General features: G+C 39.4%; 1 protein-coding gene across 1 annotated transcript in view; it reads left to right on the top strand.

Annotated features, from left to right (window-relative positions):
- Positions 1 to 9,197: 9,197 nt before the first annotated feature.
- Positions 9,198 to 18,111, top strand: part of GTF2F2 (general transcription factor IIF subunit 2) — a 96,266-nt gene continuing 87,352 nt past the window's right edge. The window contains exons 1-2 of the mRNA XM_043993365.1: positions 9,198 to 9,222; positions 9,324 to 9,383. Of these exons, the coding sequence (XP_043849300.1) occupies positions 9,198 to 9,222; positions 9,324 to 9,383 (85 nt within the window). The remainder of the gene's footprint in view (positions 9,223 to 9,323; positions 9,384 to 18,111) is intronic.

The raw sequence follows: 18,111 nt of genomic DNA, 5'->3' as shown, positions 1-18,111 counted from the left end.
TTTCTTTGTCTTCATTCACATTGTTGATTGAAATTATATAATCTGGGGGCAGCTAGATGGCACAGTGGTTAAAGCACCAGCCCTGGATTCAGGAGTACCTGAGTTCAAATCCGGCCTCAGATACTTGACACTTACTAGCTGTGTGACCTGGGCAAGTCACTTAACCCCCATTGCCTGCAAAAAAAGAAAAAAGAAATTATATAATCCAGCATATTTGTTTTGAGTATCTGCTGTTTCATTCATTGGACATTGTTAAGTTGCTACTATAATCATACCTTTTCTGAGTGGATAAAGGAAGTTAGAGGATCCTAGAGCTAGAGAGGAAAGACTCTTCAGCCCATCTGGTCAAAACTCCACATTTTACAGGCGAAGAAACTGAGCTTCAGAAACACTGTTTCCTTGTTCAAGGTCACACAAGTCATAAGTGCCAGAAGTGAGATTTGAAGCCGGGTCTTTTCATGCCAGAGCTCTTTGTACTGTACCACACTGCCTCCTCTACTAGAAAGTGCAGTAACCATTTTTTGTGCTTTATCTTTCTGATAATAATTAATTTACTCAATGTTCCAGTGTTTTACTAAATTCTTTCCTCACAGGGTAGATAAGTTAAAGATAAGTACTTTGTATCATGCCAAAATTCAGCAAAACATTAAGTACCCACTGTGTGTGAGGCACTATTATAAGCACCGATAATAATTTTTAAAATGTAACAGCCCTTTCCCTTTCAAAGATTACTTTCTCTCTTTGGGAGCATCCTACTTCTGGGATATTGTGTTTTCATAATAGAATTTTGAAATTCAGCCCCCATTTTACATATGCTTCACGTTTAAGGACTTCTTAACCCTGTTAGGTTTCATTTGAGGGCTGGAAGGGGTTACTACTGTGTGTGACAGCTATAGGATATGGAGGAAGAACATCTTTTCATGTGTTATAAAGTTAATTCCCTCTGGCCTGAAGCATTACATTTCTAGATCTGAGTTGGCTGTATGTAACACATCATCAGTTATCTAATGGCTCCTTTGCTAGCTTCTTCAAATGCCTGGAAACTCTGTCCAATTGTTTTACAACAGATGTTACCCCTCCAGAATATGTAACTCAAGACTAACGATGTCCTTGTTGACAAATTCAGCAACTAGGCCAAAGATCAAATTGTCACAGAGTGAAGACTAGTGCAAGGCATCGGAGTAATCCCTGCAGATAAGTCAGGGTGAATTGGAGCACTGTGGGGAGTAGCAGGAACCTTAGGTTATCCTTGCTACTGCATTGGTTGGGTTTTTGTTTTTTGTTTTTTTCTGCTAATAACATTAATTTCTGTTCCTTTCATTTTATTGCTGTTTCTGATTTATATAGTCAAAAAAGACTAAATGTTCTGTAACTTTTTTCATATATGATATTATGTCCTATGCTCTAGATTTTCATCCCTTTTTACCTCCTGAGGGATCTTGCTCCAATGTGCAGCTTCTCCCCTCAATGACAGCTTTCTCTATTGGCTCTTTCCTTATGGCGCCTCCTAACTTCCTCCTCCCCCAGCACTCTTGAAAAAACTCTTCCTTGACTCTATTACTTCCTCTAGCCTTACCATATGGTTTTGTTTTTCCTTTCATTGCCAAACTTGTAGAAAAAGTGATCTATACTCTCTCTCTTTAATCCTTAGCAAGCTGTTTTATGCCTCTTACACTGCATTTTTCTTCTAGAAATTGATATTTCTAGCCATTTAGTATCTCTCAGTATTCACACTCAATGACCTCACTTTATTATTTGATACTGTTGGTCCCTTTCAGCTTTATTACTTTTGTGATGTCTTCCTTTGATCTTGAATCAATCAACAATTAAGCATCTCTGCCATGTGTCAGGCACCACACTTGGGGATGCCAGTACACAGAAGTGTAGTCTCTTCCCCCAAGGAACTTACAATCTAGATGTGGGAGACTATGTATAGTATTTTGTTTTTTCCAAAAAAGATACAAAATGATTTTAATGGGAAGGCCTTAGTAGCTGAACGGATCAGGATAGACTTCATGTAGAAGGTGGGGCTTGAGCTGTGTCTTTAAGTAAAAAAAGATAGATGAAATATGGAGATAAGGAGTATATTCCAGGCATTGGGGGACAGCTAGTACAAAGACATGGAGTGGGGCAGCTAGGTGGCACAGTAGATAGAGCACCGGCCCTGGAGTCAGGAGTACCTGAGTTCAAATCCGGCCTCAGACACTTAACACTTACTAGCTGTGTGACCCTGGGCAAGTCACTGACCCCATTGCCTCACTAAAAAAAGAAAAAAAGAAAAAAAGAAATAAACATTTAAAAAAAAAAACCCAAAGACATGGAGATGGGAAATAGAATGCTGTGGATGAGGGACTGCAAGAAAGCTGGTTTTGGATGGCCTGCATGTACATGGAGGGAAATGACATACAATTAAGCTGGAAAGGTAGGCTGAGGGAAAGTAGTAATGGCTCCAAATGCCAAACAGAGGAGTTTATATTTGATCCTGGAGATGGCATTGGCAGGACCACATCAGGACTTCAGGCAGTCTGGCCTGTCTGAAAGATGAATGAACAGAGAGGCCTGAGACAGGGAGCCCAGTTAGGAAGTTATTGTAGTAGTTTAGGTGAGAGTTGATGAGGACATGAATTGGGGGTGTGAGTGAATGTATAAGTGGAGAGGACACAGGTGTGAGAGAGGCTGTAGAGACAGAAATGATCAAATTTGGCACCTACTTAGATACGTGCAGTGAGTAAGAGGGAGAGGAGGAGCACACCAAGGTGGTGATCAGTGCACTGGCCTGGAGTAGAGAAGTTTGGGAAGAGGCTTGTCTCTGGGAAACGGTGCTGAGTTCAGTTTGGGATATGTTCTCCAGGACTCAGTTTGCAGTCCGAGGATTTTTATTATTCACTCTTCCTTAGATGAGCAAATACATTTTTATAGGTTCAGACCAGTGTTTAATACTGCTTCCAGCACTTACTAGTTGTGTCACCATGGACACAGACATGTTTCCTCATCTGTAAGATAAGGAGATACATCTTCATCTAGTGCTCATGGGAAGCCCTTTATAAGCCTTGAAGTGCCATGGTAATGCGAGCTGATTATTATTGCGCAAGACAAAGCTAGATCTGGAGCCCGGGCTCTCTTTCCTAATCTTTAACAGCCTAATGGACACTTTCTGCTTGGTATCATACATTCTACCTTGATTTTAATACTCTGTAATTGAACCCATCTTGTTGCATCCCCAAACCAAGTCCCCCTCCCAGACACCTCTGTTTGTGTCAGTGGCACATCCTCCTCCTACTCACTCATGAAAATCTAGAATCATCTTTGATTCTTTTCAATGGCCATTATGTCTAGTCATTTACGAAATCCTGCCTATTTTACTTTCAAAATAGCTTTTGTATTTGGACTCTGACAGCAGGTTAATCTTCCTAAAACATCACTTAGATCTCATTTTTTCTCAACTCAGAAATATTAAGGATTAAGTTCTAACTTCTCATTCTGGATTTCAGGGGCTTATGTTATCTGACACCTCTCATCGGTTCGTACTTATTCCAAAATATATGCCTTTTGGCTTATACTGTTTGTTTTGCCAAGCTTGGCTTGCTTCCTCTCCTCAGAGATTCCTCAGACTCTCCATATTGAAACCAAGGAGATGTGGGAGCAAACTCGAGATGATGCCATATCCTCCTTACAGTCTTCCTCAGGGGTTTGAACCCCTGTCAGTCTCTCCTCATGTCTCTCCTATTCGTTCCTATTCCCACTTTTGTTTTTACCTGTTTCCTGAGTGTGTTCCCTGTCTTCTTGACTATAAAGGACCCAGGGGCACCTTGTATTTTATCTTGTATCTTTTATCATGTATCTTATATTTTGCTGTTATCTTTATGGCACCTAGAACAGAGCTAGATACATAATAGGTGGTTAATAAGTGTGCGTTCAATGAAATTGACTTTTCTTTGAATGATTTTTAGTCTCTGTCTAACCCATGTTCTAGGACATGACTGGACAGGATTATCTCTGAGTATTATCTTCAGGGGGTGAGATGGTGAGTCACTCAAAAGCATGCATTCTCTCCACGTGTCTCATTTAAGTTAAGGTCAGTGATAGAGCACTGACTAGCCTTGGTGGCCAGTGAGACCAGTGCCCTCTTCTACAAATGTTGAAGTTGAGGCCCAGGGAGGTTGTTACACAGGGAATAAATACAGAGATAGGATTTGAACCCAGGATTTCTGACTCCAGTGCCAGTACTCTTTCTATTGTGCCATACTTCCATCTTTTTTTGGGGGGGGGTAGGGGGGACAATGAGGATTAAGTGACTTGCCGAGGGCCACACAACTAGTTTAAGTGTCAAGTGTCTGAGGCCGGATTTGAACTCCGGCTCTCCTGAATCCAGGGCCCCTGCTTTATCCACTGTGCCGCCCAGCTGCCCAATCATTGTGCCATACTTCCACAGACACTTTGTAACAACCCTGGGCAGGTCAGTCTCAAAGCCTCTGTTTCCTTATCTGTAAAATGGGGGTGAGAGAACCTACCTCACAGGGTCGTTGTGAGGATTAAAGAAAGATGTTTGTAAAGTACTTTGCAAACTTTAGATCTCTGTATTATTAATGTGAGTTATTAAATGCCTATGAGAATCAAAACTGAGTTTTATATCTTTTTGCCTCCTGCTTAGTGCACACTTTGCTATACCCCTGTATATAAAAACTGATGGTCTTTACTCTGGTTTTAAATAATCAAAATAACTTTTCAGTACTATTTCCCATCAGACTCTGTTAGTCACTGCCCTTTTAAAACCAAAATGTGTGAGATTTTTATTTTAGTGGTTGCTTAGTAGATCTTTCTGCGTAGTCTTATCTGCTAATACCTAGACTGGCATGTGTAGGTTTATAGAGAAATAGGCAGATAGAGGATTGTGTTTGAATTACGTTTCTATGGAAATGCTCTTTGAAATCACAAAATTAATAACCAGTAGTTTCTCTGAAGTTTGGGAGTTTGGTATTCTACATATCATCATCCCTAATATTCCAGTGTTAATCATACTATAATAAAACATTCCACTTAAAATATTGGGTATGTATTGAAAAAGGATGTCTGCTTCTCACAGTAGTCTCAGTTGTTTTCAGCAAATGTCTTTTTAATGAGGGGGGTGTTACTTAGTTCTGCTATGTTGCTTGCTTACATTGAGGCATAGCTCAGTGAGAAGCATTAAGCTTTTTTTAACTTCTTACAATTAAGCTGTCATCTGTTTGCTGTGTAGTTGATTTTCTCCTCCATCTTTGCTTCTAAATATTAATTACATTATGTTCTCTTAAGAAATAGGGACTAGACCTGTGATAGCCTTGGTCTGTGGAATTTCCAGATGAGGAAACTCTCTCAGCCAGTGCAGGACAACAATGTTGCATCTTAGAGTTTCCTAGAGCATTGTGAGGTTCAGTGACTTGTCCAAAGTCACAGCCACAAGGGATCAGGAGTGAGAACTGAACCCAGTGTTTTCTGGCTTCCTTCTCTCTCCACTTTGCCATGCTTCCTCAGTAATGCCTATGGAGCCATGTTATTTGACATTTTAGCTGATTTATCTTTCAGTTTTTACTGTTTTATAAGTAGTTTTAATAATAAATAGAGAAAATGCACTTTTGGGTTTCTATATAAATTCTCATAAATCAGAGTTTAATGCTAATGTTGGCTGTGGTATATGACTTGACTGTTATAAATAACTTAAAGAGGAAACTCTTTTTCAAAGGTAGCTAGGTAAGTGATATGTATGTTAAGGTCTCTGCCTGGGGCACACAGCCCGTATGTGTCTGAGACAGGTCTTGAACCCAGATCTCCCTCACTTCAAGGCCAGCTCTCTATCCATTATGCAATAGCTGCCTTTCTAGAGCAGCTGTTACTGCTCTGAATGCCTTTCTCTTGGCTCTGGCTTATGAAAAAGGTGTTGCTGAACTTCTGAACCTGTTAACACTATGCTGGCTTTATTGCTGACATGAGTGCATTCTGTGTCTGTTTCAGTGGGCTGTCATTTTTTACTATGATTTTAAAAACAAGGTAGTAGATATTCTTCTAACCGTTTTATTTACTGGAAGCTTTACCAATTTTGTTAACATATTTTTTAAGGAAATAAGTCGTAATTGTTAACATGTGTTGATAACAACTAGAGTCGCTAACTATTGTTTGCCTACCCATATTTCAGCTTAGTGAATTCCCTGTCTGACCTGATTCACTGCACTTTGGGGTTGCTGCCCTCTTTAATCCCCCAAACCTCCACCTTAATAAATGCACAGTGTATTGTAATGCCTTTGTACTCACACATATGAAATAATGTAATGTACTAGCAGAAGAAGAACCTTTGCTTTTGCTACTCATGCCAGTGAACATCTTGAGTCACCTGAGGTGATGATACTCTCGTGTACCTGGGGAAGAGCAAATGGAGACAGCATTGTGTTGCAATTATATGGCAAGTTCCCAGGACAGTGGTCATCAGGCTCTCTGAGAGCCAGCCAGCCCACTAGCCCTTTCACCTCTCAAGAAAACAAGTCCCAAACTGGGGAAAAGAACTGTAGACTTTTTCTTTCTCCTTTCCATAACTGGAGATGTTGTAGAAGGGGTATCTTATAGTCTGTAGTTTTCCATTCATAAGTTTAGTTGCAATAGTCCAGGAGAAAATTTGAGTGTGAGGGTACACGGCTAAGATAAGATTTGGAATCCCATGCTGAACTGATTTGAGTCTAGTCTGTGATTTTCTGCAGTGAAACTTTATATCCTGGTAATAACAGAAAATCAAAAAGGGCATTTACAGATATATTGATACAGCCTGTCACAGAAATGTCTTTCTAGGATGTTAGCTATCATATCTATTAAGCAAGCGATTTGGAATTTTGAGTAGAATATTCCTTCACCCAGAGAGTCCGGCTTTTTAGGAAAGTAAGCCTACAGTCAAAGAAATAATTTGTAGAATAGGCTTTGACTTAAATTCTATGATTAAACCTGAATTATTATTACTGAAGACTTAACTAGTAATATTTTTCCCTTTAGACTTTCTCTTGTTATAAATTCAGCATTATTCAGTTCAATTCAACAAACGCTTAATGAGTGCTTTGTATATGCACAGCACATACAAAAGAGGAACTGCCTTCAAGGAGTTTACATCCCACTGAGGGAATGCAGTGTGTGTAAGAGTAAGTAAATAGAAGTTGTGTACAAGGTCATTTTAAGAGGGAGAGTGCACCAGTAACTGAGGGGAGCAGGGCAGGCCTCATTCATGTCAGAAAGAGGCCCTGAGCTGGGCTTTGGAGAAAGCTGGGGATGTGGTGAGACAGACGTGAGGAGGAAGCACATTCCCTTCAGGTCCGTCCTGGGAGGAGGATAATAGGAAATAAGACGGTTAAGTTGGATGAGCTTCGAACAGCAGCTTGAATCTGTATTTTATCCTGTAGGTATTAGGGACCCATTGACAATATTTTGGGTTGGGAGTTTGACAGCTTGGTCACCTGCTTTGGGGAGTGTCTGCTTGGCGGCTCAGTGGAGGATGAATTAGAGAGAAAGGAGACAAGAGGGAGAGATCGTTTAGGAGACCTTTGCGGTGGTCCAGCTAAGAGAGGATGAGGGCCTGAGTCAGAGTCGAGCTACAGGAGTGAGAAAAGGAGGATGGGTGTGAGCGATGGTGTGGATCTAGGCTACTTTTTACTGTGAAGTTCAGAGTTAGACATTTGGGCTCTATTTGAGCTCTGCCTCTTAGTGTTCTGCTTATTTTAGCTAGCTAATCATTTTGTCTATTTCTTCTCTTTTTATTTCTGTAGAACTTCATATTTTGAAAAGAAAATGAACAGTTTAACATCTTTTTTACACTTTAAGAAAAATGGAATATTTTTCTTAATGCTAGTTTATATTCTCTTTAGTTTAGAAAAACTTTCCTCACAATGAGAGGCATGCAGGACAAAATTTTACCTGTTTTACAGATGAAGAAACTAAGGCTCAGAGAGGGCAAGGGATTTGTCTGAAGTTGTTGGCCACTAGTCAGATCGAGTCTGGAGCCTGACGTTCTTTCCCATTCCTCTTTCTCTTACATACTCTGATGGCTGATTTAACGTAGGGTCAACCCTGAATTATTTTATTGAGTCTTTGTTAAAGTGGAACTTTTAGTATTTATCCCAACAGAATAGAAACGGTTAAACAGATGAGTTCAAGGACCACAATTACATTCCTGTTTTTGAGGGAGTCATAGGAGGAAGGACTCTATTGATACTTAAGTAGGTCTTCTAATAGATGGGTTTCATTTCTCTTCTTTTGGTGTGCAGATAGCATCAGAAGAGCCTTCAGGCACTGGGGTGGGTGGGTAGGAAGGATGGAGGTGAGGATTGGTGGTTTTATGTCTCTGTTTCCCAAAGGTAAGTGTTGACAGTGTGACTGAGCCAAGTACTTTGTCATCGGCATTGGGAACCATCTTGCAGGGTCTTAGAAGTTTCACCCCAATTTCAGAATAACTCAGTTCTCTGTCACATAGACCAGGAGCCTTAAATATAATCTATCAGGAGTAATAAAAAGAATTTAAAATATAGACAACTACCATCTGTCTAAATTATGAATAGATATGCATTTAAAGTTTTATGATAGTGCCTTAGCTTATCATGAATTTGACCCTGGGATCTTCTTTACCTTCCAATATGGCACTCCTGATTACTGAGGTGTTATTAATTCTACAAAATTTACTCCTTGAGTTTTCACAGTATACCAGGCTGTGAGGTGTGAATCATGAGTACCCCATTTCTCCTGACATTTCCCCCCTGATTTTTGGTAAACTTCATCTTCTGCTGTAGTATAAGAACCCAGCTTGGAATTAACCCAAATCAGTATAAAACTTAATTCTCTGTAAATCATGTCTTTTATAGGCAGTGTACCCCTTTTTTAAAAAACTACAAAGGGGTTGGTGTCTTGCAATAGCTTAACAAAAAATGGGGAAGAGAGAGAGAAAAGAGGACAGGGAGAAGAGGGAGGAAGAGAGGCAGGGAGAGGGGGAAAGGGGAAGAGGGAGGGAGGAGGAGAGAAAGAGAGGGGAAGAAAGGATAGAACATACACGTACGTGCGTGCGCACGCACGCGCGCACACACACACACACACACGCACACAGAATGTGTGTACTTTGCCTCACTACTTTGTGTTCCCCATAGTCATTCTTTTTGTGTTCTGCCAAAGGCTGGAGAAATGTATAGGCTTTTAGGAAGATGGCTTTTGAAGTTGTGTCCCTATGTAGGTTTTATTCCCTTTTAAGTGCCTTCTTTTTTCAGTAGCCATTGTTTGTCATATTATAGTTTTAAAATAATTTTTGTTGTTCACCACGATCACAAAAGCACATTTTTCTTGTTCTACAGAAGGCCAGCCTGAAGAAAATTCTGAGAGCAGTAATAATGGTAAGTGTTTTGAACATGACTGCTTTACTGCACTTGAAAAATGACTTGTGTTTAGACTAAAATGTCTTCATTCTTTCTACTTTTACCACCTCTTTTATTTAAGCTTCATCTGCCAATTGCTTTAAGGTTCATTTATAGTGTCTGCAGGGAAGTGCGACATAAAATTGAAGGATGGTTGATTCACACCAATATAATAGCATAATTAAGTTATTCATAATTTAAAAATAATTGTCATGGTAAGATTGCCCTGACAGACAAGAACTTATTCTCTTCCCTGGGCATCCTTTATTATTTGTAAACATTTTTTAAAAGCATCTTGTTTTTTAGTTTTCTATTTAAAATATTTGGTCTTCTGATTTTGAATTCTGCTTCATTTTAAGTCTCCAAGGTCAGTGATCTTTGACTGTGAAAAGCAGCTTGTGAGTGATTGAAGTTGGGGAAGAGAGCATCATTAATCAAGGCATTAGTATTATCAGGAAAGCATAAAGGAAATAAAATCTTTATGCTGAAATGTTTTGAGAAATTTCACCATGGGAATAAAAGTGAAAGTTTAGAAAATCATTTCTTGAACAGCACTGGGGCATTCAACTCAAACTTGGTTCATTCAGTGCTTGTTGAAAAGGAGGAATTTTGTGGTTGGCTTTTTTATGATTAGTGATTTAAAATGTGGCAAAGTTTAGGGTTACTTTCAAAAAGAAATCTGAAACTAAGGAGTAAAAATCAGCTTAATCAGAATGAATAAACATTAATAAATTCAAGATATCTGTTACCATTTACATGTCTGCTTCAAAGGAATACAGTGCCTTTCAAACTAGCTAGTAAGCGAGCAAAGAAATACGTGAATGCTAATTTATAGGGCGATGGAATTTTAAAAAATAACATTTGGCAGTAAGTAAACTATTGATTAGGTATATGTATGTCATATGCATTGTGACAAGTTGTATATAAAATAAAATTTAGCCAGAAAATCCTGTTTGATTTAGAAAATTGGAAATCTGTTGCAGCATAAAATAAATTGGATCCATCATTCAATTAAACCACACTTAAGAATATGATGAGTAGTAAAAGGGACAGTACTCTGTGTCATTGTATCTCTCAGGTTTAAAAATACTTTCCCTAAAATTGGATCACTGAGGGGAAAAAATGAGAACTTAGCAATTTCAGCTTCCCAAACAAAATTATAACTTATAATTTCCCGCAAAAAATGAGAGCAGATGCAGCTGGTGCATAGCCAAAAGTGACACAAAGCACTAATAATGAGCCAGGGTGCTTGAGATGACTTGCATACAAAAATCGAAGTAAAAATTTCTCTTTTTGTTAGAAAGTCTGTGTTATCCCTCTGCTTCCCGCTTTAAAACAAACAACACCAAGGCCTTGATGAACCCGCTACTTTTCCTCTTCCCACTTTTTCCTTTTTTTTTGGAAAAAGTCCTTCTTGATGAATCTTAGCCTTGGTATTCTCTTATTTTTCCCATCCTTCCTTCCTCTGTTAAAAGAGACAGCACTGTCCCTGTCCAGGTAATGGACACCACTTCTTTTTTTTTTCATTTAAATATTTAAAATGGAAAAGCAATAACATCATGTACCTCCATCCCCTACTTTATAAATTTTGTAAAGTTGTGTGTACTGCTTTGAATTTAGTACTGAAAAATAAGCAGACTAATCCATATTTAACAGAGGAAAAGACTATATTCGGTTCAACAAAAATTTACTAAATGCTTTCTATGTGTAAGGCCTGTGTTCAAGGCTGCAAGGTGGTGCCATAGCACACAGAGTACTGGTCCTGGAATTAAGAAAGACCTGAGTTCAAATATGGTCTCAGATACTTAGCAGCTGTGTGACCCTGGGCAAGTCACTTAACCTCTATCTTCCTTGGTGTTCTTATTTGTAAAATGAGCATAATCATAGCACCTACCTCCCAGGGTTGTTATGAGACTAAAATGAGGTAGTATTTGTAAAGTGTTTTGCAAGAGCCATATAAATGCCAGCAATTCTTCTTGTTCTTGTAGTTGTTATTTTGCTGGTCTATGTACAGAGTTAAGCAGGATATGGTTTCTTCCCTCCAGGAGCTTACATTATAATTGAGGAATGGTACAGACACAGCTAACTGTACTGTAACACAAGTGAGAATATCCTCAGTGTGTAGGAGAACTGTACAGTTCCAGGAGGGGAAATTTATTTGTTCTCCATTGGGCAGATGAGGGTGAAGAAGCTATTTGAGGAAAGTTTGGGAAAGCAGGAAGGATCTCAGTCTCTGGAAATGGATGGGGGAGGTTTATGTCAGGCGCTTGTTGGGATTAAGATTGGGTGCAAGCTAGGGAAATATGGTGTGTGAGCAGAGAGAGAATGAGAGGAAAGTCTATAGGAACAGTGAGTTGTCTACCTTGGTTGGAAAGTGCCTGTGAAAGGCAGAAGTGTAAATTATACCTGGAAATGTAACTTAGCATCAAATTGTGGGTGGCGAGGACATTTTTTTTTCTGTAGGCAGTGGAGAGCATCTGAAGGCTTTGGAGCAAGGAAAGAGCATAATCAGAGGAGCACATTAGGAAGATTATCTTGGTAGCATTGTTTAGGTTGGATTGGAGCGGGGTGCGCCTAGAAGCAGCAAGGCCAGTTTGGAGTCTGTTGTACTAATCCAAACAGTACTTAACAAAAGCTCGGAGGGGATCCCCCTACATGGTGAAGTCTTCTGTCAGCATATGATATTGTGATCAAGCCCCGGAACACCACTCGACCTCTAGGAGATATGTGACCATCCAAAAGAGCTTGCTTGATCTAGCAGTCTACACAGGAATAATTAGGGGAATGAAGAATTCACACCGCCCAAATTATAATATACACATCTGAATAGGTAGTCCATTAAGGTAAATAAATACATCAGTACTGCAGAGGGCAGCAAGCTCTGTCTAGACTTGAATATGAGGAGAATATGCTTGATTGTGTTTGGGAAATTACACTGAATTTTTAAGCATCTTGGACCGAGCTGTCACCAAAATCCATCTTCTTGATACTAGTATTCTTCCAGTGATTTGATGTGATTGCTTATTTCTGAACAGTGTAGGTCCTGGTTCCAGTAGTGGGTTGAGTGAAAGAGGTGGCATAAAAAGATTGTCAGGACCATGGCTTCCCATCAAAGGGGGTGGACCAGTCACGCAACAAGAGTGAGGGATAACAGACAATCCACATACTGAACTGGGACTCATGAAATGCTAAAGGGAGGTCTCCAGCATGTTGGGTTGGTCCATTAGAGAGGGTTATGTGACAATATGGACAAGGATTACATTGGGTAAGAAAGTTATCGGTTGTGATCAGCATCACTGGAGATCACTATTGAGAATGTGGTTCTATTTGTGTAAAGTGACTCTTGTTAGAATTAAAAGATTATATCTTTTTATATCACCGTCAATTCCAAATCTGTTCTTCCCCAATTCCTTACCCAGAGAGCCATCCCTTGAAACAAAAGAATAAAAAAGAAAAAGCAAAAAAAAAAATTCAGTTCTGCAAAACCAACCACATCAATGAAGTCTGACAGAATAATATACAGTGGGTGTATTAACTTTTTTTTTTTTTGATTGAGACCTGTGATTTCATTAATTGATTGGGAACTTTTCTGATGAAGAAATTTAGGTCAACAAGCTATTCTGTGACTTGGTCTGCCATTGGGAGATGAAGTGTCTTGGCTTACCTATAGTCACACACCCTGTATATGTCAGGGGTAGGACCTGAACCCAAGACATCCTGATTCTGAGGCCAGTCCTCTCTGCACTAGGCGAGGTTGACTTTCAGACACATTTTGTTTTAGTTAAATAGACCGGTCTCCTTGATAAGCCTGTGGTTTCATATTGAACATATTTAAAAGTAATCAGTGGATGTATTTCAGTAAAACTATACTGTGGTTAAAGCTTATCATTACTTTGCTTTAGTGGGCAAGTTCCACTTAGTCAGAATTACTCTAGTTTAAAGTTATAGGTGTGACCTTCCTCTAAGAAAACCCCCAAATCTGAACTTGATAATAAATGTTGACATTTATGTAGCACTTTAAAGTTTGCAAAAATTTTACAAAACAAATGAAGAGGGTGATTATCTGCTTCACAAAAGGCCTCTTCACTTTACAGACAGTATCATCAGAGGTCTTTGTGTGCATTAAAATTATTCATTTCACAAAATTTAGTTTACATACAATTTTCCAGAAACACAGCTATTACACAAAGTAACAGCTACTTCACTGGGTTGTTGTGAGAATCAAATGTGTTGATGTAGTTCCAAGCTCTTTATAAATGGGCAATGGCCTATACAAATTTACCACATTATTATCAGGGTCAAGGGAAAAATATCTCCTGTGTGGTCTAGTTTGTGCTAAGAGTTGAGAAAATGAAGTTCTTTTTTTTTTTTCTTCCTTCCTCTTTTTTTCCTAATGGAGGAACTGGTTGGGAAAGAATAAATTTTTGTTCATTGAAAAAATTTAAATTTAAAAGAAAAAACTAAGTTTTCATACCATTGTTATATTGATTTTGTAATCTTGGGTGAATTAAATCCCTCTTTAATTGCCATGTTTCCCAGTTTCATCTGCAAAAGGAGGCTTGTCACCTACCCCATCTACCTTAAAGGATTTCTGAGGATAGGACGGAATAAAAAATGAAAACATTTTTTTAAATAAATATAACAATGATCAGATGCTGCCATTAGGCACATTTACAAGGCCTATTATTAAATAGCCTTGTTAAAAGTCACTAAGAAATTAGAAAATCTATTTAGAACCAAAACAAACAACAGAAAGATCATACCATCAGGAGACACAAACACATGTTAAAAATGTATGGGAAAGGGGGCAGCTAGATGGTGCAGTGGTTAAAGCACCGGCCCTGGATTCAGGAGTCCCTGAGTTCGGATCCGGCCTCAGACACTTGACACTTACTATCTGTGTGACCCTGGGCAAGTCACTTAACCCCCATTGCCTGCAAAAAAAAAAAAATTAAAAAAAAATGTATGGGAAGGGGCAGCTAGGTGGCCCAGTGGATAGAATGCTGGCCCTGGAGTCAGGAGGACCTGAATTCAAATCTGGCCTCAGACACTTGACACTTACTAGCTGTATGACCCTGAGCAAGTCACTTAACCCCAATTGCCTCACCAAAAAAGAGAGAGAGAGAGAGAGAAAAGAAAAGAAAAAAATGTATGGGAACATCCAACAGTATAACATCAATTTTTAAAATGCAGAACTTGGGTATACTGAATGTAAATCCACTATAGGGAAGTGACTGGAAATCAGTGCAAAAGAACTAAGACGATAGCAAGTTTTGTCGGAGAGCTCCAGTAGTGGGTTACTTAAGATTACAAGTGCTTTGACTAGACAAGACATTCATCAAACAAGAAAGGTGCTTTTTGAATCAGCGCTAAAACTGAAGTTAGTGAAGGCTTTTAATGAAAGAAAATATACCAAGACAGTGACTTCAAGACCACTACAAGATTTGGATCTTGGGTGGCTGTGAAATTGATGATTCCATTAATGGGAACAAGGAAGTCAGGGAAGATGAAACAGGTTGGGAGTGAGGGGGAAGGTGAGTTTGGCTTTGCTATTGGTCAGTTGGAGTGTTAATATGACATTCAGTGGAAATATCTAGCTTGGCAGTTGGAAAAGAAGATTTGTAGCTCACAAGAGGGCTGGAGATAAAGATTTAAGAATTACCAGGACAAGCGATACTCAGAGCCATGAAAGTGGATTATTTATAGTAAAGTGGAAGATAAGAGAGCCTTGAGAATATCCTTGGGTAAATTTTCACATTTGGTGGGTGGGTAGAGTTAAAGGAGCTAGAAGGAATGGTCTGCAAGTTAGGAAGAGGACCACAAGGACAGAGGGTCACAAGTGTCAAGAGGAAAGAACAGACGTGGAGCATACTAGTTAGTTTTAAATTTCATCTCTTCCAGCCTTCTCATTTTATCTACAAGGAAACTGGCCCCCAAGACATTAAATTTGCCCAAGGTCGCAGATAGTAGACGTGAGATTTCTGTCCTGTGCAGCACAGGATCAAGGAGGATGACAGTTGAGCAAATGTGGATTTAGTTTTAAAGAGAATGGTTTCCAAAAATGCTGGTGTGGCAAGCAACCCAAATTGCAAGGATTTGAGGATTGAATGGGTGGTAAGGAAGAAGATCTTATGCTCCTAAGTGTTTTAGTGACTTAGGGAATCACGTATACTTTGAAGATAATTTTTCTTGGGTCTTTACACATGAAAAGTGTGGTGGGTCTCCCAAAAGACTGAGTGCAGTTTTAATCTATTAAAGTTTAAATACACCCTGCCTTTAATTTTGTACGCATCTTCTGTATATATCATATATATCATACTCTGCTGAGGTCAGGGCTTATGTTTAATTCATATTTGCATACTGCTCAGTCCACACAACAGTGTCTTATACATATTGGACACTTGAAAAACATTCATTGGATTGATTCTAAATTTTTCTGTAGCAGAAAAGTAGAGTTCTCCTGGGCCTGTTTCACATTAAAGATGTACATAGACCCAAATTCTAGTTGCAGAAGTTTTTGTGTATTTGGAATAAAACATGAACCAGTACCTAATTTCCTCCCTTCTTCCCCCACGCTCCATATTCTGCCCCTGGTTGCTGATAAGTCATGTTGATGACTTTTCAGGTATTTTGTTTTTCCCATTGTTCTGTGTGTGAATGCAGTAATTCAAAATTGAATTGTCTATAGTGCTCCAGTCATATGCAATAACACTGATTTTTTTTTCAACTCACTTAATGTGTATGAGTTAGATTTGTTAACAACCATAACTGCTTAATGTTTTATGTTTCTAGGTAGGGCACTGAAAATTTATCTGTTTTATGCAGCATTAAGTGGGAGATAATAAAATGTTAATTTCTGATGCTTTTTGTACAATTCAGACACTTGGGGGGGGTAGTCTGTGGTTACCTTCGGAGACATTATCTCGTAGACTTTTATTTAGGCACCAATTAAATTTCTTTTCTTCTACATATCTCAACATTTTTTCTAGAAAAAAGTAAAACCTTTTGTGGGAAGTGAATGTCAGTGGAATCAATGAAGCAGTACTTAATTTATTTGAATTGCCTTCCTCTGAATTTTTTAATCTTAAATGAAATAAAGGTCCCAATAAATGACATTTTTCCAACTAATGAAGTACTGTGTGCACAGAGGATTACTTTTTTTCTTACCATTGTCCTACTGGGTAAATATAGTATTCTAATAGAAAGCTTCTCTGCCTTTGAAGTCGTTACTTCAGAAAACAAAAGACGGTCCGTTTTCTCAACACAAAATGTGTATACTTGGAAGACCAGGCATAGAAGTCAGAGAAACATCCTGTGAGTAATAGCTGAGATAGCTATCGAGAGGGCTAAGTCACAAAACTAGTCAGGGGAGAGGGAAGGGAATCTAGTCAATCTAAATGAGGAGAAAAGGAGAGTCGGCCAGGGGTAGTCGTGGGTCAGATTGGGAGGAGGCTGGCAGAGATACCTGGGCAGGAGGCTGGCAGAGAAAGGAAGCCATGATGGAGGCAGAGACAGCTGGGTAGGGCCGAAATGGAACAAGGCGCCAGCCTGAGAAGAGAGGAGCCTCAGAGTCTGAGAGAAGAAACTAAGTGTATACAAGCTTGTCAGCATACACGACCAGCATCAACAAAAGCTCGTCAAGTGATGGCCCCAGAATATGAGGATTCTTAATCTTTTATTTACCATAAATACTTTTCTTACCTTTTTAGATGTATTCCATTCTCAGTACATTATCTTCAGCTCCTTGTTCTACTGCCTCTTCATTTTGCAGGCTTGTTTATTTGGGGCCTTGACATATCTACTAGAATTCCATAAAACTGGAGAACATGTTTTGATTTCATATAATCTTGATTTTCTCTCTTGCTTTTAGTCCCCTCATTTCCCCCTAACTAGTTTAATCTCCATCTGCATCTGAGTTTTAGCTCATTAGGCCTCTCTTAGAGTAAGTTTTAATGCTGGGAATATGTTTGAGGACTTCATCTTATCTTACCATTGAATTCTGAGCATAGTTTGTAGGGGATGATAATGAAATTTATCAAAAAGTTGTGTTGCCCAGGGCAGTTAGGTGGTACAGTGGATAAAGCACTAGCCCTGGATTCAGGAGGACCTGAGTTCAAATCCAGCCTCAGACATCTGACACTTACTAGTTGTGTGACTCTGGGCAAGTCACTTAACCCTCGTTGCCCTGCGCTGCCCCCTCCCCCCCAAAAAAGGTTGTATTGCCTGTAACCTTTAACTTCCTATTGCCAGTGATAGTCTTGGGCTCTTAGTAGCATTCTGATTCATGTTGGTTGCTTCAGTTCATAGAGCTTTGCTACCTCAAAAAATAGGCCCAGATGATCGCTCCAAAAAACATCCAAATAACACCATAGGAAAATGCCTGGAGCAGCAAAACTCACAGAAGAATGTGCTAAAATCATCTTCTAACCAAGAACAGCTCGGAAGGTCAGAAGGGAGCTGCTGTGCTGATACGGGAGTTGAGCCCAACCCCACAGTCACCCTGACACAGATCCAGTCCCAGAAAGGCCTCATCAGAGAAGGAGCCCCCAGAGCCTCTGAATCAGCTGAAGCACCAGTGTTGTCTGGAACTAAACTCACAGTCTGGGGAGTGGGCTGAGCCCTGAGCAGGGGGGAGACTACAGGGGTCTATGCTGGTGCTAAGGCAGAACTTGGATTTTACACCCCTGCTGAGAACCAGGAGGTAGGC

This window comes from Dromiciops gliroides, chromosome 3 (genome assembly GCF_019393635.1).
Source record: "Dromiciops gliroides isolate mDroGli1 chromosome 3, mDroGli1.pri, whole genome shotgun sequence".
NCBI lineage: Eukaryota > Metazoa > Chordata > Mammalia > Microbiotheria > Microbiotheriidae > Dromiciops > Dromiciops gliroides.
This window is presented reverse-complemented; position numbering and strand designations above follow the sequence as displayed.